Here is a 25,714-nt window from a genome sequence, read left to right on the forward strand (position 1 = left end):
CACTCACCATGACAGCCTGACCCAAACACACAAAAACACTGTGGACACCTACCGATGAGTTACTACAACTCTAGGGTTAAAAATGTACTGTCTTGCTAGATGATGGTGGAAAAGTTGTCCTACTGGCTATAGTTTAAAACTTATTTAGTAAGAATTTACACCAGGCCACATAGCTACACTTTGCCCTTGGAACTATATTTAACGTGTTAATTATTGTATAACTCAAAGAGCTGACCACATTTTGCATGAAAGAGAAATAGAACAGTTAAGTATTTAATGAGCATAGAGAGGAAGTGTGACAAGTAATAATACCTCCTGCATTCCAATGTAACGTGACTTTAAAGTGTCCTTTGTATTTCTGATCTGCCAGGAACAGAACTGACTTCATTATAGATCTCTCTGGTAGTATGTTGAAATAATTAGTCTGGACCACATTCATAATGTTTCAGTGATGCTACAAAACAAAAAAAAAATCCTCTCCTTTCTCCACAGGGACCTATGTGGTAATGCACTCATTTCTTTTGCCATGGCTATATGTTGTAATGTGTAGTTTGAGGCTAGCGGCAGCTCACAGCAGGCACTTCCTTATCAGCCCAAAACTGCCCCACATTTCTCATCTCTCATGGGGGCTTCTTATCTCAAAAATGCCTGCATCAAAGACCCAAAAACTCAAAAGTGAAACTTATAGCCATTTAGCAAAGAAAATGGGGCCAAAAGCAATATGGATTTATCATACACAGTTAGCACTAGGAGTTACTTACGGAAGAAGTCCTTCTTCACCAGGTTTTTGGCACAGAGGACTGAAAGGGAGAGAGAAAAGAGCAAGCTTTAGTTTCAAGTTACACACACACATAGAAGTTGCAAAAAGCAAGGTTGTATAGTTGCCTAACATTTTTGCTCACAAGCAGTTCTACAATTTAAAATTAAGTACCTGAACAAACTTTTGTAGTGTGAACTCTAAAAATAACAGAAAAAAACCCAAACAAATAAACAAAAAAAAAACTGCATTGCTAATACATCAAATGTCTTTACTTTTCTAAGAAGCATGACTTTATTTTGGGGGCATATGCTTGCAAAACTGCAGAAATGTAGGACTGGTTCAGGATTCATGAATCGCTGCAACACGGGTATGAGCCACAAGCGCAGATGGACACGGATTACACAATCCACCTCTTACCACAGATTGGATTTCATTTATAAAGCATGGCATGACCGCATTGTGTGCCATGAAATCCCATCAGTAAAAGCAGCAGCACCTATATCTCAGCTGCATAGGCTTACAGGCTACTCAACTGGTACATCAGTGTGTGTTCTTTTGGCAAGTGACCGGCATTGTTCAGCAACTCAACGACACCTGAAGCCTTAAAACATTAGACAAGCATTGTATCGCAATAATAGAAAAAAAATCACATTATAAACACTGCCATTAAAACATTCAGACATTTAAACTCCGAAGAAGAGGATGAATTCTCTCTCTCCTCCCTCACTCCTTCCCCACACCATCTAGTCTGCAGCAAAGCAGTTGATCCGGTAGATCCCCTTTAAGAGCCATAGAGGTGGTTGCTGAGGTGATGAGGCAGAGCCACTTACACCCTCCTCCTCCACGGCTGCATGTCTGTCTGTACGGATGGATGAGGAAGCAAAGTCACCACCTGGACGTCTGGAGTTACAGTTACAGCCAGTGAGTCAAGCGCATGGAAAAACAGTCTCCACTTTGCTTCTTTCTATGGTCATGTCTTCTGAGAAACAGACACTAATTGGGGTGGATTTTGATTGTGCCCACTTCATTGTTTTAAATATAAAACACTGCATCATCAGCCTCTTTAGCCTCTACTAGTGCTAGCTTGTTATTTACAACTAAAGCCTATTTGTGTGGCCCCTTGGAGGTTTAATTCCACTCTTTTTTCGTCCTGGAGTTCCTCAAATCATTCTGCAAGAAGCCAGATTAAGTAAATTCAGACTAGTATTTAGCTTGTTTAAACTGGTTCAGCATGTAACTAAACCATTTTAGTCTAGCAGCTAGTATTCTACATGACAAATTTTGAGAGAAATTTATAGGAAAGCAACTGCCCATAGAATCACTATCTATAGTTTCTTTGGTTAATCTTAATAAAATCTTAAACCGTCTGCAATTCTATCTCTTATTTCCTACAGCCCCATAATTATTCACATAATAGCAGACTGGTCGAAAGATGACAGCTGCAGTGTGACAGGCATCACGCCACTATGGGAGCCCATTTCACACTTTTCATGGGCAAAATCTGGCTAATGTCTAGCAGGCCCCGAGGCGGGTTGCATGTGGCATGTGACTTTTTCCTCCTTGTACGGGGGTTAGCATGCTCAGTGCTCTCATGTGCATGTGAGCATGCTCAGATTTTTCCTTGCTAACACAGACAGACAAAGGCATGCCCGTAGTGGCAGACTCTAGCTTAAGCCATTCAAATGTGTAGCCACTACCTGTTCATCTGCACCTCCATCCCATGCCACACACACACACTCAAAACACACACGTGTCACACCCTGTGAAATATCACCATTCTCCGGAATCAATTTAAGTCTGAATTGAGACACTGTTGCCCACTAAGAAAGGAAGGAGGACGCACCATCTAAATGCTGCATCAACAAAATGAAACGCACAAATCACCAGTGTGAAAGGTACCAACATCTGCATATGCATGGTGTTTACACAAGGCTCACTCACACAGGGCCAAGGGATTTAATGAGGAGAACGCCATTAAAAGTCGGAGGAAGGAGTGAAAACAGACGACTAAACTGGATCTAAACCCTCTTGGGGGGTGGAAAACATGCTCGACAGACAAGGAAGAATTTCTTTCCGCAAACATCCCTGGGAATGAGTTACGTTCCAGTGAAACCCACCTCATTTCTCAAACATCTGGTATGCATCTCTTTCAGTCGCTCTCTTCTTCAAGACACGGGCACGTGCATTTGCACATACACACACACATGCACACAAAGGCCCCTAAGAGACTGTTCAACACCTCGCTCTCCACTCCAACGATCTAATTAATTATTAACAGGCACAGAGAACAGAGTGTGCGTCTCCCTCTGTATGTGTGTATGTGTGTGTATGCATGTGTGTGCTGGGAGGCTTCAAGGGAGCTTGAGGAAGGTGGAGAGCAGTGGAATAAAGGAACAGGTGACAGTCTTCTTTGTGTTCCCACAATGCTTTGTGCCCCTCTGTCAAAGACTCTGCTTAAATGGCAACACAGTGGCCTCTTTTATATCCAACAGCACTGGCTGCACATTGTAAAGCATTACAAAATACTTGATGGTGTTTTGATGGTGATAAAAAAAAAAAAAAAAATCACCAAGGCTCATGCTTGTCAGTCTTGAAGTTGCAATGCAATAAACTCACGAGGCACACATAAAACACAGCTACAGTAAGGTAAGTCAGTGGTAAAAAACTAAACCTGTATTCCAGACAGGAATGAAGACATGACAATAAATGCAACACAAGACGCACGGCAGGATATGGCAAGCATCTGTCTGTCTGCTGAGATAAAGAGCTGACCTGGAGAGCACGATGGCAAAACCAAGCAAAGCCTTTACAAGATCCGTCTGGGCTGAATGAGGAAAATCGACAGACCCTCCTGTGAGCGTGGACCTCAGCTAGCCACACAGCAGGAAGTCGAGACTACAATTATACATATATAGCCTCCATATGAAAACATACAAGGGGCCGAATTACAGCCGAAAACGGAAAACGGAGACAAAACCGCTGGAATGGTACAGGCGGGGAGACAATGGCAGCGCAGAAGCCAATTAGGAGTCTCAAGCCACATGGCATGGAGGAGGAGAGAGAGATGGCAGCAATCAGGACGCAGTGCAATCCAACCATCAGAAAACATCATCATTATGAACGTGATAGTGACAAACATAAAACTTCTCAGTTGGACTGTATTTTGAATGTCCGACTTCATGTGGATAACTGTGAGCTAGTTTATGTTGATTTTACATGATTTGCAGATGAAACCTGAAGTCCACTGATTTCTATTCTCAAGATTTTTTTTTTCCAGAAAAGAAGAAAATTCAGTCACTGAGATGTCCAGTCTGTCCATAATAATGTGAGAGCCAAGGAACAGCAGGAGTGGGGACTTTGTGGATAGAAAGCCTCAACATGAGAGTCCCAGCAGGCTTATCCTTCTGACATGCATGCATGCACACACGCTTACAAATGCACATACAGCAGACGGATAGAAACTTGCCAGACGACACAATCTCACACCCACAGCTACAGTGATGTCCCAAGAGTAGAGTTGGGCATCTCTAGGATTTTATTCATATCAACACCATTACCGAAGCTGCTTGTGGATGATGTAATCAGAGCGCGACTGTGAGGTGGTGATCCTGTGTAATGCTTGATCACCCATCACAAGGTGCTGCTACTTTTGATACATTTGTAATTTCAGATGTTTAATCACATTTCTTTTCAACCTCATGCCAAGCATGTACCTGAAGGCGAGCTCTCCCAAAGTGAAAACATAATTACATGAGTTAAAAATGAGTTAATACCAATTACCGATACTTATATTTTGTTATTTAATTTTCCCATTTGTGCCCTGGCAAAAATAAATAAAGAAATAAATAAAACTGCATTTCATTATACTTTTCAGTGTGCACAAACTGAATCATAGGCTATACAACTATGTTTTGTTTTATGCACACTGATACTAATATAGGCTTATTTACAAAAAACAAACAAACAAACAAAAAAAAAACCCATCTCCATCTCCAGTGATATGTCAAATAAGTTGAGCACATGCTATTTCTCATCCACGTGATGGTAATGGGTGAGACTGTATTTGGTTTAAGTATATATTAATTAATCTTTTATTGCTCGGAAATAAGTCTGCCACCATCTTTGTTGAGGTTGTCTTTGAACTTCCAGTTTAGCATTTTTCCATTAAGACTCCATGCAAAAATCAAAACTTAAAGAGAATTTTCTCAGAAAAAAAAAAAAAAAAAGTGTGATAATGTGTTCAAACAGAAACTGCTGATAATGTGTTCAGGCAGAAACTGTTGCAATACTTGGAAGAAGAGAGGGGAGTTTCTAAAAACAAGATAGTTTGACCATCAAACCCAAAATCGGAGCTGTGCAGCCCCATAGAACCTCAATCCACCTCTGAAGAATGAGGAGGTTTCTGGCTAAAAAACACTGAATACTTTAAGGACTCACTCACCTTAAATCAGGTTTATTTGACTGATCTGGGACTTTGAATTTGGTCCATTTTACCAGCAAATATGTTAGATGATGAAGGAAACAGTAATGAAAATACAGTTTGTGTTTACTGAAAAGTAATTTCATTTACTGTTTTTGGCCACAACATGATCCAACTCAGTTCAAGGTTTAAAAAAAAAAAGAAAAAAGACAGGTCAGACAACATCAACATAAAATAAATTATTTATATTTTGTCTTGTACAGCCTATAAGGCAAATGTGGCCTTCTGCTCTTGAAGGCTTTCCATCATGTAAAATGTAATGTTCCAGTGAGTGGGTACGTCTTCTTATAGCCTTTTTTATGGCATCAACAACTGGGTCTGCACTCCACAGACTGTACGCAAGAGCAGAGAAGCAGGTAATGCTTAAAGTGGCCTTCCACCTTTCTACCTCCTGCCACATCATCCGAGATGATCTGTGGAGTGTGAAGTTCAATATTATATCATGTCCTCCACAACGAAAAAAGACTTGTCATCTATTGCACCGATGTGATAAACTCCATCATGTTGTTAGTGATTCCCTTAGCACTTCCTTTACCTCTCTTGACTGGATGAGGATGACCTGGTAGGTTTGAGGAACCACAGCCAGCAGCAGATCTTAGTTTAAAGCAGTGTGACTGACTGCTTCATCAAACATTAGAGCTGCAGGTGTATCATGAGTGCTATTGCTGCCAACTTGTGTGCAACATCTTCTTATATAAATTACATCTGTCTGCTCCATATGAATCAATATTTCCACCTGATTTTGTAAAGTTTGACCACAGCTTTGAACATCTTAAGTCATCACAACATTCTTGCTAGAAAGCATCACTGTACTAAAAAAAAAAAAAGAAAGAAAATCTACAGAAGCACTGTTTCATCTGATTCATTGTTGAGTAATCAATTTTAGGTAGGCTTTTTTAAGTCCTTTGAGATATATTGTTATAAAAGGGTTATATGAATAAATGAAATCGAACTTAAATAAATAAACTTCTCTGTCCAGGACCTTAGATACACGCGCGCACACACACACACACACACACAGGTATCTAATTGGGCAGACAGAATGAAGCAGAGGTGAATTTTCACTTCTTTGAAAAAAGAAGTGGTTTGTCTGAGAGGAAATACAGTATCTCGAACTAACTCAATTTTCTTGTGACTGGACAATATGTGGAATTGTTGAATTCACATATCAAAAAACAAAAAAAAGGATATATAGGCTAGCTGAATGGGCAAACAACAACCTTTAGTCAGGTTAAAGGCTTCACTGAGATTCGCAGCAAAGTCTCTTTTTCTCAGATTGATTCAGTGGTTTGATGCAGGAGGATTTCACGGGCCTGAAGAGTTCTCAGATTTTTAACATGAGGGGTGGGCTGGGTTTGTGTTGCCATATCACCCTGTGACATGGTTGGCCTCATTTATGTTTGGCGGCACTTCTCTGGGGATTTTTTCCCCCCCACATTCTGACAAAGCTCTTGGCTCTTGTATGTATAAATCTGAATTTCTAAACACACCTCCAGCTCTCAGAAGACTCCCTAATGATGCTGTTTTAATTTTAACCATAACGCTCCCAATTTACCAAGCATCTACTCAGAAACAGATGGAAAGCAAGAGGGACTCTGAATGTAGGGCAGGCAGGAGGGTGGAAGCAGTAGGGGAGGAAACAAAGCGATAAGAAGCGTAATCATTGCTGATCCAATAATGAAAAATATACAGGCAGTAGCACAACAGCACGTCTTTGTCACCATATTGAATTCATCAATGCATTTGACTAGACCTACACATTTCATCACTCTAACACAGAAACTGGGAAGCTCCTTCAAAGATATATCATTAACTGCTAAATGAGCCAACATACAGAAAGTGCCATTACATTTCCTTCCCAACACAACAGCTTTGTATAATGACAGTAAGTCCACTGGCTGTGCCTCTTAAACTGCCAGCACACAGAATTCCCCAAAATTTATGCTGTTATGGGAAACAAGGTCCCGATGACAGAAGCCTTTCCCAAGAAAAGGAAGCGGACAAGCTTGCACCTACAGGGCAGCATCATAAATCTGTTTTTTATTGGTCACCCTGGATGTGCTTTCTCATACTCACACGCTGACAAACACATGTACTCAGTCTTTCTCCTCGTACATTAAGATGGAAGAGAGACACGTACGTAACCACACATGCACACACACACAAAGGATCAACCACACAACGCGATGGACACACATCCACACGGGCCTCAAACAAAAATCCTGGGAAAAGTAGAAACGTAAAACCCCTAATTTCAGATGCCAGCTAAAATCACATGATTTCTTTCCATGTCTGCATTAAACAAAATGCTGCTTTCGGGCAGTGGCAATTTTTAGCGCAACCAAATGATGTAGCCGGTTGCCAAGCTGAATAAGGGGTGAGGGGGTTAGATAGGAGAGCTGGAGAGCGCAGTGGCACAACTGAGGATCTAGCATCTATAAAAAGACCGTCTGAGAGACAAACCAAACGGAATCCACTTCTTCATTATTCCTGTACAGGGGGAAAATATCACCCTGTGCCCATGATAAACATGCCATTAAAACCACTGTGGTGCAAACTCATTTTCCAAACATTTCTCACTTTGCCTCTCTCCCCAGCCTGTCCACAGTCCCAGCACCCCATCTTTAGAAAGAGACAGTCAAATACTTTTCTCTTACACAAAAAGACATACACAGACACCGGAAAAACATCACATAACCCACTGCATCGCAGCTTATTTAAAATCCTCTGTCGTCATAGCGACGGCAAGTATCGAGGCAAAGCTGAGAGAAGGGTCCCTCTGTGTCGCCTGTGTTTCTCATTCCGGTCGCACTGCCTCCCTGACTGCTTCGCACAGCCAAGGACTGCAACGCTGACTGATGGGAGATGAGGAAGGCGTAGAGGGAGAGACAGACAGGAGCAGAGAGACCGAGCCAGACAGACAGAAGATGTACATTGCTGAGGTTTCCACAGCAGCGCTATAATAATGATAATAATAATAATCATAATAATAATAATTACAATAAGTAAAGAAGAGTTGGGGACATCTTTCTATTTACAGCCAAAATTTACACAAGCATGGCCTTTTGACAGGGTTTTGGCTGCAGTGGTATACATATTTTCAATGGTCGTGCCAGGCGATGTGTACAACGCCGTAAGTAAGTCTGTCAGTGCTCACACATTTTTTCCATGCGTTCAGATGCCTTTCACAAGCATTTAAACACCAGTCTGACATCAATCCAGCATCTCTGTTCTGACATTTAAATACGTCATTTTAATCAATTATAAATATAGTTTTCTTGTTTTCTTTTCTGACCAATTTTCATGTGCATTTTGCTTCTTTTCTGCTAATTTTCCTGTATCTTTTGTTTGTAATTTTTTACTTATCTTCCCAGTAATTTTCTGCTAAATTGCTGATGCTCATTTTCCCATGTTTTTGAACAAAATCAAGTGAATCTGTGCAGATTTCAAAGGGTTTATCTGTTTAGATGGTATACTTCAAACATTGACAAATAGCAGTGAGATTACACCAGAAAGAAGAAAATGGTCTAATCCCTCATCCATTTTTCTGCATTGTAACAATTTCTAATGGATTACGTTGCAGTGAAAATAAATTTGCGAAATGAAACCATTCCTCATTTTGCCCCTGAAAGCCTCTCAAGGACCTGACTGGGGATGCACATACCCCACTTTTCAAAATACTGCTTTTAGTCACACACAGGTAGGCTATCTGTGCGTGTCACTGTGAGTAATGACAAGTGCAACTGCTTTACATTACAGCCAAGAGCACTGGTGATAACCACAGTGCGAGTTTGACTTTCCAGCATCAGCATGTCCATGCAACACTTTCAGAGGGAGAACAAGTATCACATGCAACTCCCTCCTTCTGATAAATGACCAAAACCTTTTAGGCTGAAGGCCCACTTCACTTACTAAGTAGTCATTTTAAATGGACCATAGGACAGAAGCAAGGAATCTGAGAGTGTGACGGTGGCTACACATGCTCACCCACATAAGTAAGGTTTAAGGCAGACCGATTCATTTTAATTTTAATATCCAGTCAAAAAAAAGATGCAGCACCGCCTAACATCCACCTACATCCTCATTCATTATTATTGGCAGGGAACAAACATGGCAAATCTTCAATGACTAAGCTGAAACATAACCCGGTGGCTCGCATAAGGAGCAAAGCCAGTCATGTGCATGCTCTCGGCGGCTGCTTGGCTGACTGTAGCTCATTAGTCACATAATGGTTTTCCACATTACAGCCAAAACAGGACCTCTTCCTGGAGGACAGCAGGGAAAGCTAAACAAAAACACCACACACACACACACAAATGATTATCAGCTCAGATTAGCTTAGCTCCCCCTCTTCTGCCAGCCGTTCCTCTTAATAAAAATCAATTCCTCCGAGTCACAACCGCAGCTCCAGACAGGCAGAGACAGAGACCTTAGGGCGAAGTTAAAGTTCCACCTGTGGGGAGAGGATGGGCTGACTTTCTCACAGGCTGGCGCACAAAGAGCCCCACTGTGCAGGCGAATCAATGAACCCCACCAGACGCAAGCCAAACACCTGGGGAGGGGGAGGTCACGTGACACGCCTAGAAAAAAGCGTAGGAGAGGGGGAGCATCACGATGGAAGCAAGGCAAAATGGCACTTGTGCTGGACACTGGCTCTTCTCTTGTGAACCAACAGATTACAGATACTTTAACAGTCACACTCACACACAATCCTGCAAAGAGGCATGGGAAAAGACAAGAACTCTGTGGAGAAAAGAGGGTTCACACCGCTGCTAGTCTGCTGCTCTGCGGTTAACCATTACACTGGAGCCCATGAGAAGGAGGAAGTGGGGGTGTGGGAACAGAGAAAACTGCACGGTAAAACTCCACCATTCCCATCCCTGTCCAAAGCCAAAATTCTCTGGAAGCAAAACCTAACAAAGGGAGGGGGGGTATATTTCAAACTATCAGCCATTCTTCAAATCACAACTGTGTGTGAACCTAAACATTTCTCTTCAAGTCCACTAGTTCACGTTGACCCAATTATGAACCCCACTACTCGGTCCACCTGGTCGTCTAGTCCAGTGCGTTGACCCCATCCCACCAGACTGTCTGACACATCTTCAGGGAACGGCAGTCTCGCACCTCCTCCCCACCCTTTCCCCTGCCTGCTTGTCTGACTGGCCCTGTTTTGACTCCAGGCCCAGGACCGCGCGCTCTCATTCGCACTATTGTTCTTCTGTAAACAAAAGGCTTCCTTTTCCCCTCTCCACTCCTCCCTACTCTCTGTGGGACATAAAACCCAGAGGGAGGGAGACAAACACAGAGGGAGAGGAGACAAGGGTGGGCTGAGACTGACAAGTGCTAATGGTGGTGCTGCTGGAGCTGCTCTTCATCTGTCCTCGTGCTAATCTCTGAACCATCTTTCTTAAGGCTTCATCAATCTCCTATGACAGAGAAACTCCTCTCACATCAGAGTGCTGGGTGCTGCTGGGTGTTCAACACTGCCTCTGTAAGCCCTCTCATCAGGGGAAAATCATAGGGAGGCTAATCTTAGCCGGCTGGAGCTATCACGCATGGTAACCACTCATAGACACAGTGCCACATGGGCAGTTGGTCAGATGAAGGAAGACATTTTGTTGGAAATTAGTCTACGATCATTTTCAAGTGAACTAGTCGATGTTTAGCAGTAGAAGTAAGTTTTTATTGTTTTTCTTTGCATATACAGAGCACATTGAGGAATGTAAAATTTTATGTGCGTAATTTTGGGGATACTATCATTGTAAAGCAAAACCCATTCCAGATTTCCTTCTAAAATCCTACTCTGTCCAAGATTAGAGGAACAAGTGTCGGCACGTTGGAGTTAAAAAAAAATGGAGCTAAAAAATGAGTTGACTAATGATTCAATGTCCGTTTCCAAAGTTTCAAAGTTCATCTAAGCTTGAGCAAGTAGATACACAGCAAAAGGCTTTTCATCTCCCCAGCTCTGGTGACTGTTAGGCTAGTCACTACGTTGGTAAAAGGCCTGCTTTATGGCAGGGGTGGGAATCACTGGGTCACTTGAGGTACAACGCTGTCATAATATTTCACCCACAATAATGATGGTATCACGATACAGCAGATTATGCAACATGAGAAATATTGTAAGATAATCAGCCGTGATACATCTTGATATCTGTAACTGAAGAAGAAAAAATAACCTAGGAAAGGCAAAAATAATTTTTTAAACAAGCAGTGATCAGTCCTGTTTGTTAGTGTTTTAATATGCACAGCAACTGCAACATGAACATAGCAGTTCCAGTTAAAACACCGAGGGGCAGGGAACAAATACACCTCATAGGAACTCAGATGTGCTATCTGTGCAATTTAAGTTGAAAACTGAAAATGCAATTACTGTGAAAAGAAAAAAAAAATAACACCACAAATTTTGAAGTTAAAACAATGTAAATGTATCCATATTTTTAGTGTATCCATAATGTATCACAAGAGGAAGTATTGCGATTTATTGCATTATTGATTAATTGTTCCGCCCCGACTTCATGGGACAGTCCAGAGCACTTACAGCAGGAACAACTAGACAATCCCTTCCCTGAGCACACTCAAGCTTTGCTCTTTTCTTGAAAAAAGTAGGTTACTTTTTAAAGGCCTGGCCATACCTCTTAACTGTAGCCCTCGACTGTAGTCTTGCAGAATATCGAAGAGAGGCAGGGTAGAATTTCAGCAATTCATTCCAAATCTTCACAGGGTTTGGGCTAACTGTGGAAATGTGATTTAGGCAAATTGACTTGTAGGCAGTGGGAAATATCCCAGCTTTGGCAGGGTTTTATATCTTAGCAAATCCACTTATGTAAATATGCAAATCTGATAAGACTTCTTCTAGTCACATAATACAGATATTAGAAGTCACTGGTTGCCGGCTGATCGGGGAGTGACAAACTGCCAGGAAAATCTTCTAATGCCTGTAAATCGACCTGCGATTTCCAAGATTTAGAAAATTAGAATGGAAAAAAGTAACAAAATCTCCCCTCGCATCATTTTATACCACAAGGAAAACAGAAAGGAACACTTAAAAAAATGAGGGGAAAAAGATCTTGATCCTCACTTTCCAAGTTTCAAAAAATTATAGAGGCATTCAAAGACATGCTCCATCTTCCACATGCCCATGTGAGCCAGGGGAAGAAGAATCTTGTCAACAAGTTGGGATTGGAGAGGAAACCGGCAATGAAATGTATTAAGAAACTCATAGTCCTTGTGATGTGAATTAAATACCACAAAGCAAAAACAGACAAAATCAGATTCCCAGGATTCCCATTACACACTTGAGGAAAGGATGTCGGGGGACATCTGCTGCGTAACATCAGTGTGACCAGAACTGTGAAGACACTGCAAAATCAGGGGATCAAGGGAGATGGACAACACAGCATGTATCTTCCACAGATACTCTTCATAAAAAAGATGAAAAAAAACAAATGTCAGCCCTGACTATGAGAGGCCATATATCATCATAAATGACACTCAGCACCTGCATGGAAAAGTGATGAGCAAGGGGGGGGGGGGTCATTTTTGGTTCCATGGTGCATGAGGCTGGTGGTTCAAATGAAGTGGCTTTCAAAGTACCGAAAGCATGTCAGTGAACTACAATAACCACAATTCATTCTTCTCTGTCATAAATCATCTTCTCTTCAAGTCACACTCTGTCCGTGCTGACACAAACAAACAAGAAAGACCGGACAGAACAGAGAATAATGAAAGCATAGTGAGTTAATGTTACCATGTCACTAGCTAATCCTAGACTGAGGTGCCTGAAAAATATGAGCAACTGGGTTTGCAAAATGAAACATCAATAACAAGTTGTCAATAGCACCCCTGCTCCTTTTGCTGCCAAAGTAAACTGACAACCAGCAGGAAACACTGAAGCCTCTAATGTTGTGACCTTTAAAGAGAAGAACCAATTCTACTCCCTAAACAACTCAGCTTTCTAATGAAGACAAAAGGGAAAGATCCAAAGATCTACAACTGTAACAGCTGAGCCAAATAAGGCAGCTCAAGAGAGCTTTCTTCTAGGGCTGCACAATATATCATTTCAGCATCGACATCATAATGTACACATGTGCAACAGTCACACTGCAGAACGTGCAATATCAGTTTAGAAAAATTAACTCAAAAATGTACTGATACAAAAGGAAAAGTTGCAAAGTTCTCATTTTCCATTTCTAATTTACAAAAAAGTCCTTCTGATATAACATTTTGTCTGATTTAAATGTTCTTAAATGCACAAAGTTTGTTGCTGGTGACACACAGGCTCTGTGTGCACAGCAATCAGTTTGGTATGTGGTGAAGGGGTGCACTTTATCAAACAACCAAAGCCCCACTAGTTGCTGACCACAACCTGAAAATGGCCAATTCCTATTTTGGTTCGCTGCTAAGTTGACTATGTACAAATTATATCTGTAGATGGATGTATATACAGACAATAACATGAATACCTGCATGTATCTGGTGAAATTTACTGTATTTTTTTCATATCATAATATCTATCACAAGGGAAAAAGAGATTGCAATGTCAGTTTTTTCCAATATTGTGCAGCCCTGCTGCACAGGGGAACATAACACACACATCCACACGTGAAAGGAAAGAGGCTGGCGACATTCTTAGTGTGAGAACATTTCATCCATCTCACGTCACCTTTTCCCTCCATGATACAGTCTACTGTAATTGCATAATAAAGGAGTCCACCCCAACTATTTTCGGCACCGAATAGACTGAAGCCATGCCAGAATGGCAATTTTTAGTGGCAATTCTGTTACCCCTGCATAGTACATCACTCTCTCTTTCCACTCTGTGTGATACAACGTGCCTAACGGAGAGTCATCCAGGCGAGTAAAGTCTTCCACAGCACCATCACCACTGCCACTAAGTGAGAAGTCAAAACAGTGAACAGAGCAGAGCACAGGCTTCTGCAAGCTTGCACTGCTGTTGGCTGGGGTCTGAGCTGTTTTGAGTGGCTGCATGGCTCTCTAAGCTCCTTGGCTCCTCTGCACTCTCTGATGTAATGGAGGAGAGCAGAGGAGAGGCCTGGGCTGAGCTGCGGAGGAGAGGGTGGATAGTACCAACGTGTTTAACAGAAGTTGAGGATCGCCACTGCCCAGCCTGGAGCTGTGCTGCTGTGTTAATCGGCAGAAATACCACATCGCTTTTCCCCCTCATTTTTTTCCCCTTCTTGGGGAGCTTTAGTTTCTTAGAATGATTTCACAACTTCATGTGAGAGCGGTGTTACATCATTACCAGCCGGCCATATTTTTCCCTTTTTTATTGCCTGCCTTGCCAATCAATGTGGGCTAACTGAACTCTCAGCTGCTTCTAAGGATTAGAACAGTAATCATATCATAATCATAAACATCAAAGCTGTCCAGCTGTCTATTAATATCATATGAATAAAAGAGGAAAATGTGGAGGACTGGGGCACATTTTGTTCTATACTGGGCACAGACCAGATTGCCTTACTGAAGACTATTTTGAGCCAAAAACAAGCCACATTCAGAGCACAATACAAGTTGACTCACGTAGGCACTTACAGGTAGACATAAGCACATGTATGTGCTTTAAAGCTACGCATTTTTGCAGGTTGTGCTCATCGCCCGTAATTGTCAACATGACTTAGTCTTGATGTCTCACTGAGATGTAACGTGGTCCTTTCATTAAAAACCATCAATGAATGCCACTACATGCAGGTGCACGCCATAAACAGCTTTTAGTAGGTGCTGAAAGTCACGTTTAAAGTGGGTGACATGTGTCTACAAGCCATTTGTGTCATGTCTGACCGAAATTTAGCCAGGCTTCAATGAAATCATCCCTAAGAACCTGGTTAGACAATGAAGGTGTGTTTTTTTGAGTATTGCTGGAAAGGTTATTGTTGAGAATGTAGTCAGTTAGATGCTATTATGCCCGTGGCGTGAAATGCACACTGTATTAATTACGCGTGTCAGTCACTGGGTTAACACTGATTCAGTGATTCAATTCAATTCATGACTCACCTTTTGGCATTAAGAAGATTTTTTTTTTTTTTCTTTTTTTGGAACAATCTAATTCCATTCAGGGTTGTAAACTCTACCAATGATACTAGTCAACAAATCTATTCAGTTAGTTTTAACCAATATTTAATAACTTATTGACAGTAGGGATATGAATGATTTTTGATGATCAATTAATGTTAAGGATATTCAATTAATCAATGGCTGACTTATCATATACAGGTCGTAGGACACTTCTTGTATGTTTTTTTTTTGTTTGTTTGTTTGTTTTTTTAAGCAATACAGGGTTATCTGTCTTGTTGTCATTATAAGCTCAATGTTAAAAGACTGGAGCCTTCATGTCAATTAATTGTTTTCATGACCTGCTCTGTGTGTGTCCATTCATATCTCAAATGTTAAATAAATGCTTTGATGGAGGACAGAATAAACAAACTGAGTCTTCAGATTACTAAGTAAAATTGCATACATTTTAAACTGATTAATCAATTAATTAATCATTACCGTTACTATATAATCAATCAATGGAAACTCCATAAATTTGCAGCCCTAACTGGCAGAAAAGTTTAAATTTATAGTATTCTATCACATCACCATAACATTAGGCCTTTTTTAATTCTTAAAAAGTGTGAATCAGCTGATTCAAAGCATTTCGTACAGATTCACACCAACATCAGAGCGATTAGGTTATGTCTATAGATGAGAGCAGATCAATGAAGTAAATGAATGGCTAAACCCCTAGTATTAATTAGCGTTTGACAAGCTTTCACAAGTAAAAATGTATTGCTTGACCGGCTCCTAGCTCCTTGCCACGATCCAGACACCTGTAGAAACCCTATGAGTCAGATTGTGGCAATCACCAGTATTAGGCCCGACATTAGTACAGTGGCTAAGCACATCAAAGTCTTACACAGTAATAAAAAGGATTGCGAGAGCAAACATTGGGCTGCGTCACTGAACATTCCCAACATGACTGTCAATAGTTTCGGTAGAATCTGCTGGAGTGCCGAAAAACATGAATCATCAGGCAATTGCAGCAATTCTTCATTTGGCACAGCAGCCCTGAAAGTGGGGGGTAGCTTCATAATGATTTTCCTGCTCAGCAAACCGACAGTCTTATCAGCTGCACAGTTACATATCACTAGGGCCAGTCTCGAGAGACCAACAAAAGACAGCAGAGCGTGGCTACCTCTGAGCCGACATATTTAGGATTCTTCTATAGAGAGCCACAACACTGGGGAGGAAAAAGCCAGTGTGGAAATATCACCATTTGCTTCTCTGTTCATGTGCAGTCAGTTTTTTTTTTTAAACTCCACAGAAATCCTTTGGTGTATTTGTTCAAGTTCAGCAGATATGCCATTTGAAATATGATCTTGTGTGAATATAAACATCCCACTTCTGATCCTGTCTCCTCAGAGGACCGAAGGGGCTCAAACGTCAGGCTGAGGCACGGACAGACGCCTCCAGTCAGCTGCTGGCGTCTTGCGGCTTTCGCACCAAACCCCCCTACCTCCCACACAATAACACTGGAGACTTAAGAGACCCCCATCTGCTTGAGGTTAGTGAGAGCTACAGGGTTAATCGTATCAACCCGTGTCCGTCCAGGTTTACAGCAAAGCCAGCACATCGGAGAATTAATCTCAAGTTACCCCCCTGCATCAGACAGCCTGGGTGGGAACACTCTGGCTACGTTTCTAGGAAAAGCGAAACAACACTGCATGTGGATATCTACCAGAGCTAACGAGACTTTGTGCAAACAAGCTGAGCTGTCTCACCTGGGCAAACTGCTGGCAATGCAAAATAAAAGAATAATCACAGAGATCCCTACAAACAACATGAGGGGGGAAACATGCTTAACACCACAGCAGCGATCACATATCAAAAGTGGAATGTGACATGAGATCCAGCTTCACATCACCGACTGCTCTTATTCCCTGAACGGCAGCACCTTGTAGGTCCCTAGCGGAGTAGCACAATATCTAGTGTAACGACAGGAGAATGGGCTTGTGTTATGTACCAGCAACTGATGGTTGCCCGAGGGTGGCGTGTGAAAATAGACCACCCCACTGATGTCAAAATCTGAGCAACAGAGAGGCCTATAGTGGTGTGAGACAGCACAGGGTCTGAAACAAACACCAGACCACACACCTGATGCAGGTAGGTAAAGTCAGTCTGATAAACCAATTTACCAGACGCATTGTGTAGAAATCAAGTGGGTGAAAAGAAATCCTACAATATACATCTAAGTTTATCCAGCGACAGCAATCACAGAGTCTGAGGCCTCAGCTCTCACAAAACCTCATGTTCATTAGGCTGTTGTGATTGCACATGTCTGCTTTCAGCATCACACAGAAACCTTTCATGTTATGCTTATGTGAAACTCAAAGCCAAATTTTTTTAGTCAGTCAGCTGGCCAAAATAATGTGGCGACAGATAATTAGGGTAAAAACCATCAGTCAAACTTGCACCACTTGCCATTGTGAACTTTGGTAGCAGTGCTGCCTTTATTAAAGACAGAAAGTTGTAATTAGTATCGATTGTTCATTTAATTAAATTAAAATAAAGATTTTCAAAATGTTTTACAAAGCAAGCTCTTTTGGTTCTGTAATTTTCTTTTTCATATTGCGGGAAAATGTAGGATGACCCCATTCCATGTGGCAAAAATTTTGCTAAGTTGCAGGAAGCATCAATGAGTCTAAACTGATAGTAGAATGGGATTGTCTATTTTTATCTGCCTGTTCATTATTGTATCATATATGCGCTGATTAAGGCCTGACTAATAGACCACAAGCTCAAAATAAAGTGAAATACTGTATAAATCTAAGTGTGCAGAAATCTCTTCTATCAGTTTGGACATATTGTGTGGGGAAAAAAGGTCTGATAATTTTTTCACCTACCAGACACAGTGGCTGGCTCAACAAAAAGTTAGTTTCAGACCCTCACAGTCTACGGATAATGACACCATATCTGAGACAAGCATCTGAACATGAGATGAGCATCTCTGAAACTGATCAAATGATTCCTAATCAGCTGGAGATAACTTTATATCAACATAGCAGAAAATAAAAATGAACAATGTGATACTTTATTGATCCCTGTAGTGTGTCTATTTTTGCTTTCTCCCCTCCACACGGAAGTCAGCGCACAGCATTGGGTACAGAACAATGCTGAAGCCGCCCATGGAGCTGGTAGGGATTCAGTGTCTCGCTCAAGGACACATCAGCAGGGCAGAGGCTTGCCGGCATGAGAGCTTAAAACTGCACTGTGGTTTGAAGGACAGACTTTCTCACTGCGTCACCCTACTGCCAAAAAAATTTAAGATGCCTTTGAGACAAAACAGACTGAAAAAAATCGGATGCGGACTTCTGTCTTACTTTTCTCCAGCAAACTGTGTGAAGAAAACCAAGGGCATCTAAAGTCAAGCACAGTTCCACACTGACATTGGATATGCATGTACAGCCGCCTCTGATAAAAAATACCCCCAAGTGGAGTTTCCAACTTCAAAGGGAGCACTAGCTGGGGAAATGGGCGAGAAATAGGGGAGAGAGGGATGTGGGAGAGACAGTGCGGAGAACGGTCAGGCAGGAATGATTGGAGAGGAGCCTGTGGACACGAGTCAGATTAGTTCTCACTGGAGCACCCCCACCCCCCACCCCCCTCACAGCTAATCCAATTCTGACCCATTAACCACCACAGTCAGGTTAACAGATCAGGCCTTTGAAGAAGGCATTTCCCCAACCACCCAGGAGGATTAGCACTTCTCCTAGGCAGAGGAGACACTCTCACTCTCGTCACTCATTATCTTTGACAGCACTACATGGTAGAGCTTGTACCAGGACCTCATATTTTGAACCCCAACCGACCCCACCAACCAGAACAAAATCCTGAACTCAACCCTGACTGCACCCTGAGAAAACAATGTTCAAAAAAATCAAACCCAACCACCAGCAGTCCCGGCCTGAATAAAACCTAATATTTATTGTGTAAAAATGGGTCTTGAGGCTTGTCAGTAACTCAACATAGCGCCTGCTGCCTTCAGATTACAACTGATGGACGAAAATTCAAAATTTTTCAAAATTCTAAATAAGGCTATATAAGTCAAATCCATCCAAAACCTCAATCCAACATAAAAAGCCACTTTGCCATGACAACATCCATTAGAGAATATAAACTCTGTTTATAAATACAAAAAGCGAATCCTCTCCCCAGTGGATCCCTTACAGAAACCAGAGGTATAGAAAAGGTGTTTGTTTTTCTATGGAAATGAGGAACATGTTTTAAGGCAAGGCTCCTATTGGATTACTAGGATTACTTTTTCTGTGAACTTCAGTTCAAAAATATGGTCAAACTGCATAACGTTGGCAACTAGGTAAGCTTTGAATAAACTCTCTGTCACTGCATTGCTGATGTATGAGGCACTTGCGTGATTTATCTGAAATTTTTATCTGTAAAACATGCTGTTTCAGACAAGATTTGAATAAAGTTGATAGTGGTGGTGGTGGTGGTGGGGGTGGGGGGTGAAGTGGAGGGCAGAGGAGGAGCATGGGATTTGCAAGGAGTTATTTTACTGCAAAAAAAAAAAGCACATAATATTGCTTAACATAGCTTTCAAATCTGAAACCTGTGGCTTAAAATCTGAGCTGTCCTGGCCCATATGCTGGAAACTTCTATCATTTCTGAACCAACAGGAACAGCCAGATCCCGTCGGGTTTGGGCAGACATGACAAGCTGTACTACAGAGGCACACGACCAGCACAAGATCACACTGAGGCACATTGTATACAAGTCCTGAATCCAGATGTACAAAGTCAAAGGACTCATTCTGACTGAACATGCCTAACTGATTGGAATTCCCTATGGCTCGTGATAAATCAAGGCTTAGAGTGTATTGACCATATCAACTGCAAAAAATGGAAATAAGGGAGGACACTTTTTATGTGTGGGTGCAGGTGCAATCTACCCTGTCTGTCAGGAGGAAGAAAGAAGGAGATGAATGATATGGCATAACAGGAATACATTTGTGTGTGAGTGCATTAAACAACCAGCCCGAGGATGAGCTGCAGCTCAATACAGCTAATGTCTTTGGAATACCACACAGGCTTGAGATTAGCGCTGCAGATGTTCTGGCAACTGCAGCTCACTCCTAGCATCCCTCTGCCATCGGGTGCCCTGTGAGAGTTAGTACAGTTAAAAATACCAGTGTCACTGGTTCGAGTCGAACTCATTCATCCCTGCTGTCTGTCTATTCTTTGCTCTGTCCTTCCAGTTTCCAAATGAAACTGGGTGTGTTGTTGTTAGCACACGAAATCTGCCCGTTGTGATTCTGACAAAGCAGCCCTTCTGATGTGCTTGACGCTCCACTCAGCAGGAAGAGCCAATCTCCCCAAACCACACATGCCGCCCACTAATCAAACACATGGCACACTGTTATAATACAGTAACAGGATAAAGCTCATAAGCCACCCGGCAATATAAGCAACACACAAGACGCCTTAAGTCCTGCTGAGTAATATGACTACAATTCTTCATTTTATTATTACAGGGGAACCTTAAAAGGGGGATTCTGGACTGCTCTGCTCCCCACCTGTTAGGGGTGACGTTTGTACAAGTGTTTGGGTCTGGGGAGCACTTCCTCTAAACGCTGCCCACTCTCTCCCCCTGCTACATCTGGTCTCCTCGGGGCCGTTGCTGGCGGCGGTTGAGGGCAGAGCAACCGCAGAAGGCTTTGTCCCCATTGAAGAGCAGCTGAACCAACAGGAAAGCTAGCCCCAGCCAGTCAATTAATTGATGGAACAATTTCAAATTATTGGAGGGCCCTCGGCAGGGGGAAGGAAAATGTTTACAAATGACGTGCCATAATTGCTCATTATGTTCCTTTTTTTTTTTTTTTATCCCCGCCCCCCCCCCTTCCTCTGTATTTTTTTCTGTTCTTGCTCAGCTATTATTTTGTTTTCTCTTGCTAAAGCTAAAGCAGAATGTGGAAATGTTTGGTCAAAATGCATGTCTGAGATGGGGAAGTAGAGTCAACAGTTCCCCACATGCAGCTAATCACTGTGTATTTACAATGTATCCTGTCTGAACACCCAGATGAACTCAAATCACTTCCATACAGCCACTCTGTAAAAATGGCTCTGACTGAGACCACATGAATGTACCATGCGCCAGCTCAGACCACATTAAAACCCTCTCTTGATCATCAGGTCCTGTGCCTCCGCAGCCCCATCTGTGCCCAGCTGTGGGGGTTTCTTCCATTATACGACACTCAAAGACCCCCATCTGTAGACTAAAGACAGACTAGGCAGCAATGTAAAAAAAAGAAGACTCAAGCTAAAAAGAGGAGACCTAAGCCTTTCAATCAAAGCTGTACAGTGGCCCAATGTATTACCCCAGGGGCCTTTGTTGCTTCCTTAAAATAAGTTTGTTTCATTCTCAAACGGCATCTGTGTCCATTCAAGTCCATCGTCTTTCAAGTGAAGAAAGCGGGGGGAAATTAACAAACATTTCATTAAAAAACAGCAGTGCTGACACCATTCAGTGCACAGAAACCTGCTGCAGCACTGTCAAATCTCTGTCCACTTGCAAGGGGCAGCTGATCCAGATTAAGGGGAAAAAAGATACAAAAGTATCTATAGACTGCTGCATTAGAAAGAGACAGAAAGAGAAGCGAAAGACAGCTAAAGTAAGGGTGGGAGTGAAATATGCTTTGGACTTGGTCTGAGGGGGAAGAAGCTTACAGTCGGAAAGAACAGGAGTGACTCAGAAAGGAAGAGGTGGGAATGCGAATGGAGAATTCTAGGGAATCCCACTGAGATAGCTCTCTTCTCTAGTCTGCACAGGGCCAAAGAATCCAGATGAGCAAACCATATGCTTAACAAGTCACAAGTAAACTTCTAGCCATGACAGAAATGGCAATCAAGTTCACGTGACAACGATCAGCGCATCAGACAAACATTGGGTCAAATATTATTTTATCTAGCATTTTTTTCTGGGAAGGGCATTTATTTACGTCAATGAGTTTCACAGATTTTCATGCAAGTCTGACTTCACTTTGATGTTACAGACAGCTGGGAGTTCACAGCTTGTGTCAAAAGGCAGGGACAGGCTCTCCTTTTCTTTTTTGTGTTCCACTCATTTTAGAGGGCAATGGGTAATTTCACCTTAGGTTGTATGTCTGTCAACAAATTTACAGTGGTGCAAAATTATGCCATGAGCTATGTCTGCATTACAAAATTTAAGACAAAGCAATGAGCCATGGCTTAATGATGTAATTTATGACTCTGTGAATCAGGCATGTTATGCCATTAGCTGTGTTTTTTGGTCACAGAATTTAGGAGTGATCAGCTGTAGACTATAATGGAAACCTGTCCTGTGTAGTCAAGGGGCAATTCTCACCCCAAGTGTTAGTTTTAGCAGCTTGCTTGCCATATTTTTCCAGTTTAATAGCTGGCAAACATCTGCAACATCTGGTTCAAATGGACAGGGGGGTTGTCAGCAAGGAGACGCCTAAAGCACAAACAGCTACAGGACTGCTCCAATGTAGCAACTCATCATTCAGAGCGTACCTGAAAACCAACACAATTCCAGCTACGTTTCAAAAAAAAAAAAAAAAAAAATCAGCCCAACTATAGATGACAACAAGATACAATATCACAATGACACGTTCTGGGACAATTACTCTCTGTGGTATTCTAATAGGCATAGTACACACAGCTGTGCAGTGCTAAACAAAGAAGCACATAATGACAGTGTGTAGCAAATGCTCTCCCATAAGCGAGCACTTGGGTTTTACCACCAGACGGCTGCCTTCCTATAGAGCTTCCTCTCCTGCTCTGAGCTGTGCTTTTTCACTGCTGGAGAGAAAGGGAAACAGGGCACAGCAACCTCAGTTATGGGCTGGGACGGGACATATGTATGACATGGCACAACATTACATAATTCTCAAAGAAGATGGGGCGACAGAGATTTCAAAAAAAAAAAAGGAAAGACAATTTGTCTGAGTTACTAACAGACATATGGACGACAGAGAGGCAAACATGAAATAGATTAAGTAGCTAACTGAGCAAATAACAAGATTTGCAGAAAGACAAATTTCTATAGCTTTCCAAAAGGGATGAGGTTTTGTCTGGATGCCTGTATTGTGTCGCTCTCCCTGCATCAAGAGGAGAGGAGGTCCGTGAGATCCCTCTCTTGCTATTTTTCACAGTGGACTCACATTCTTAACATTCCTCCAGGAGACCACTGCAGTCCATCTCAACCTGGAATGACAGACTAATTCACAGCCTAATAGACTAATCTCAAATTCAACATTAAACAACAAAAGACCTAATTCAAGAATCTATTTAGGATGTGTGTGTGTGTGTGTGTGGAGGGGGGGGTCTCAACTGAAAACCGAGGATTGCCGATTGGGAATTTCATTTCGTGCTGGAAATGACCGCTCTCATGCACTGCTACTGTTGCAGCATTTGGGGAAAAGCCTTGTAATTTGTCTGCTTATCCGAAATCTGTAGAAGCAAAAGCTGTAGAACTATGATCATAGTAAACTGCTGCAACAAGTGAAGAAATGTATTCAAAAGTGCCTCAAATCAAATTTTATTTTTTTCTCCCCTTTTTTGTGCAACTTTAACTTCATTGGTCACCATTTCAAAAACACATAAGTCTCTGCAATACATAATGTGTAAGCTATTTCCTGACTTAAATATAGAAGCCCAAAGTAGCTTTGCTTTCAAAGAATCAGTGATTTTTTAATAGGAGTATGCACCATTTTTGAAGGGTGGCTATCTCATTTTGATAAGAAACTACAAAAAAAAAAAAAAAAAAAAAAAAAAAAAAAATCTCATGCAGTGAAATCAGGAAAATCTACATCATCGGAAAAAATGGCTTTAAGAACTAGCTATTCTTGCCATCTTGCATCTCCACTTCATGAAACAGGCTAAGTCTCCAGGAGATCCCTGCCTCGCTCACTTGTTCTCTCCACTTATTCCTATCAGAAACAGCACTAGCTTAAATATTTAATTTGGCTCTTCCTAATAGAATAGACAAGCCTGGAATTTGCTACATCCCTGATCCTGGAGGGACATCAAACAGGGCAGCTGTCATCCCCCTCTCCTAGTCAAAACAACGTGCTCTCATGTAAACCTTTTTGCTGTTTGTGTTGAAATGGTACAAACCAAACATGAGCAGCTGAGACAGAGAGAGAGAGAGACAGAAAGAGAGACACTGAGACTGAGATGGAGAGTAATGTGCCTATACCATCACAGCTGCAATGCTGTTATGAATTTAATTTTTACTTTGCAAAAAGTAAACGGATGCAACTCTCAACTCTGACCAGAGCTGCTCTTTACAGGGTGCTGTGATACTAACAGGCATTATACTATTGCAGCACATGTACTGTACCAACAAAAGCAAAGAAAGAGGCAGCTGCATGTCAGCAGGCAGTGGAGAGGCAGTGTCCACGGTGCAGTGGCAGTGTGAGCCTCTTGTGACTTGTGGAGCTGCCTGCCATCTCAACTGAGGTTTGCTGTGGCACTAAGAGTTGATTATAGCCAACATGCAGGCACTACAACCAGGCTAACGCTAGCTAGCCAACTTTATCTGAGCTGGTCTCGCTGCCTGTCAACACAACAGTGTGGTAGTGAGGCTGCATGCTTGGATTTACATTAGCTACCCCATTTGCAGCTTTGCACAACGGGTTACACAGACTCATTATTTCAAACATTAATTCCCACCAGCGATAAGCCAACTCAGTGGTTAATGCAGAGCAAGACACTCAACAGCTATCCCGGGACCCGTGTTGCTGTTGCTGCCAGCTAGCAACACTGAAGCTGGTGGTTACTGGTGACAATCACAAGGTCCAGGCTATTTCCAAGAACAACAATATTCCAAATTGACCGTTGTTTACCAGGAGTGCCAGGTCAATATTAGCACAGGAAAACAGTGCACGTTTCCAGTTATCTGGACTACATAGTAACCCGGTGACGAAAATGTGAACAGCATGGGAGAAGGAACCGGCGGTGAGCCAACTTCATGGCCCATGGGAACTATTCATTCCCAGCAAATATACCGAGCCTGGTTAGCTAGTGTGTGGGGAGATATATTTGGGGATTTAAAAGCATAGCTACCTGTTAAACGCAGCTTTACCGGACCATTCCGCCGAACTCCCTGGTTAGACATGTCCTCTTGGTTCCAGCTTTGACTACACGTAATAAAAATATATCATTAGCCGTAAAAAATAATAAGGTTTATCAACCTCTTCGCCAGTTTTAGACAATAATGGAGTCAAGGCATTGTGGCCCGGATGTGGACTGAACTGCCATAACGATTGCTCACAAATGGGGAAGAAGAAAAAAAAAAACCCAAAAAGGTCTCGAGTGTAGCGGTGTTGCAAAGTGCATTTAATAGAAATGACTTCCCTCGTCATGAATCGTATGGCTACTTTCGAGTGAAGGCGCTACAACACGTTGTTCATC

The 25,714-nt window shown here is 42.0% G+C and overlaps 1 protein-coding gene across 2 annotated transcripts in view; it reads right to left on the reverse strand.

Annotated features, from left to right (window-relative positions):
• smurf2 (SMAD specific E3 ubiquitin protein ligase 2) overlaps positions 1–25,714 on the reverse strand; it is a 56,255-nt gene that overhangs the window by 30,234 nt on the left and 307 nt on the right. Inside the window, exons 2-3 of one of the 2 annotated variants that reach the window (XM_030056883.1) lie at positions 25,367–25,440; positions 762–800 (exon numbers count right to left, since the gene is read on the reverse strand). In XM_030056883.1, coding sequence (XP_029912743.1) covers positions 762–800; positions 25,367–25,418 — 91 coding nt within the window. In that variant the 5' untranslated portion in view covers positions 25,419–25,440. The remainder of the gene's footprint in view (positions 1–761; positions 801–25,366; positions 25,441–25,714) is intronic. The other variant, XM_030056882.1, reaches the window with a different exon arrangement.

Source organism: Myripristis murdjan, chromosome 8 (assembly GCF_902150065.1).
Source record: "Myripristis murdjan chromosome 8, fMyrMur1.1, whole genome shotgun sequence".
Classification (NCBI taxonomy): Eukaryota; Metazoa; Chordata; class Actinopteri; order Holocentriformes; family Holocentridae; genus Myripristis; species Myripristis murdjan.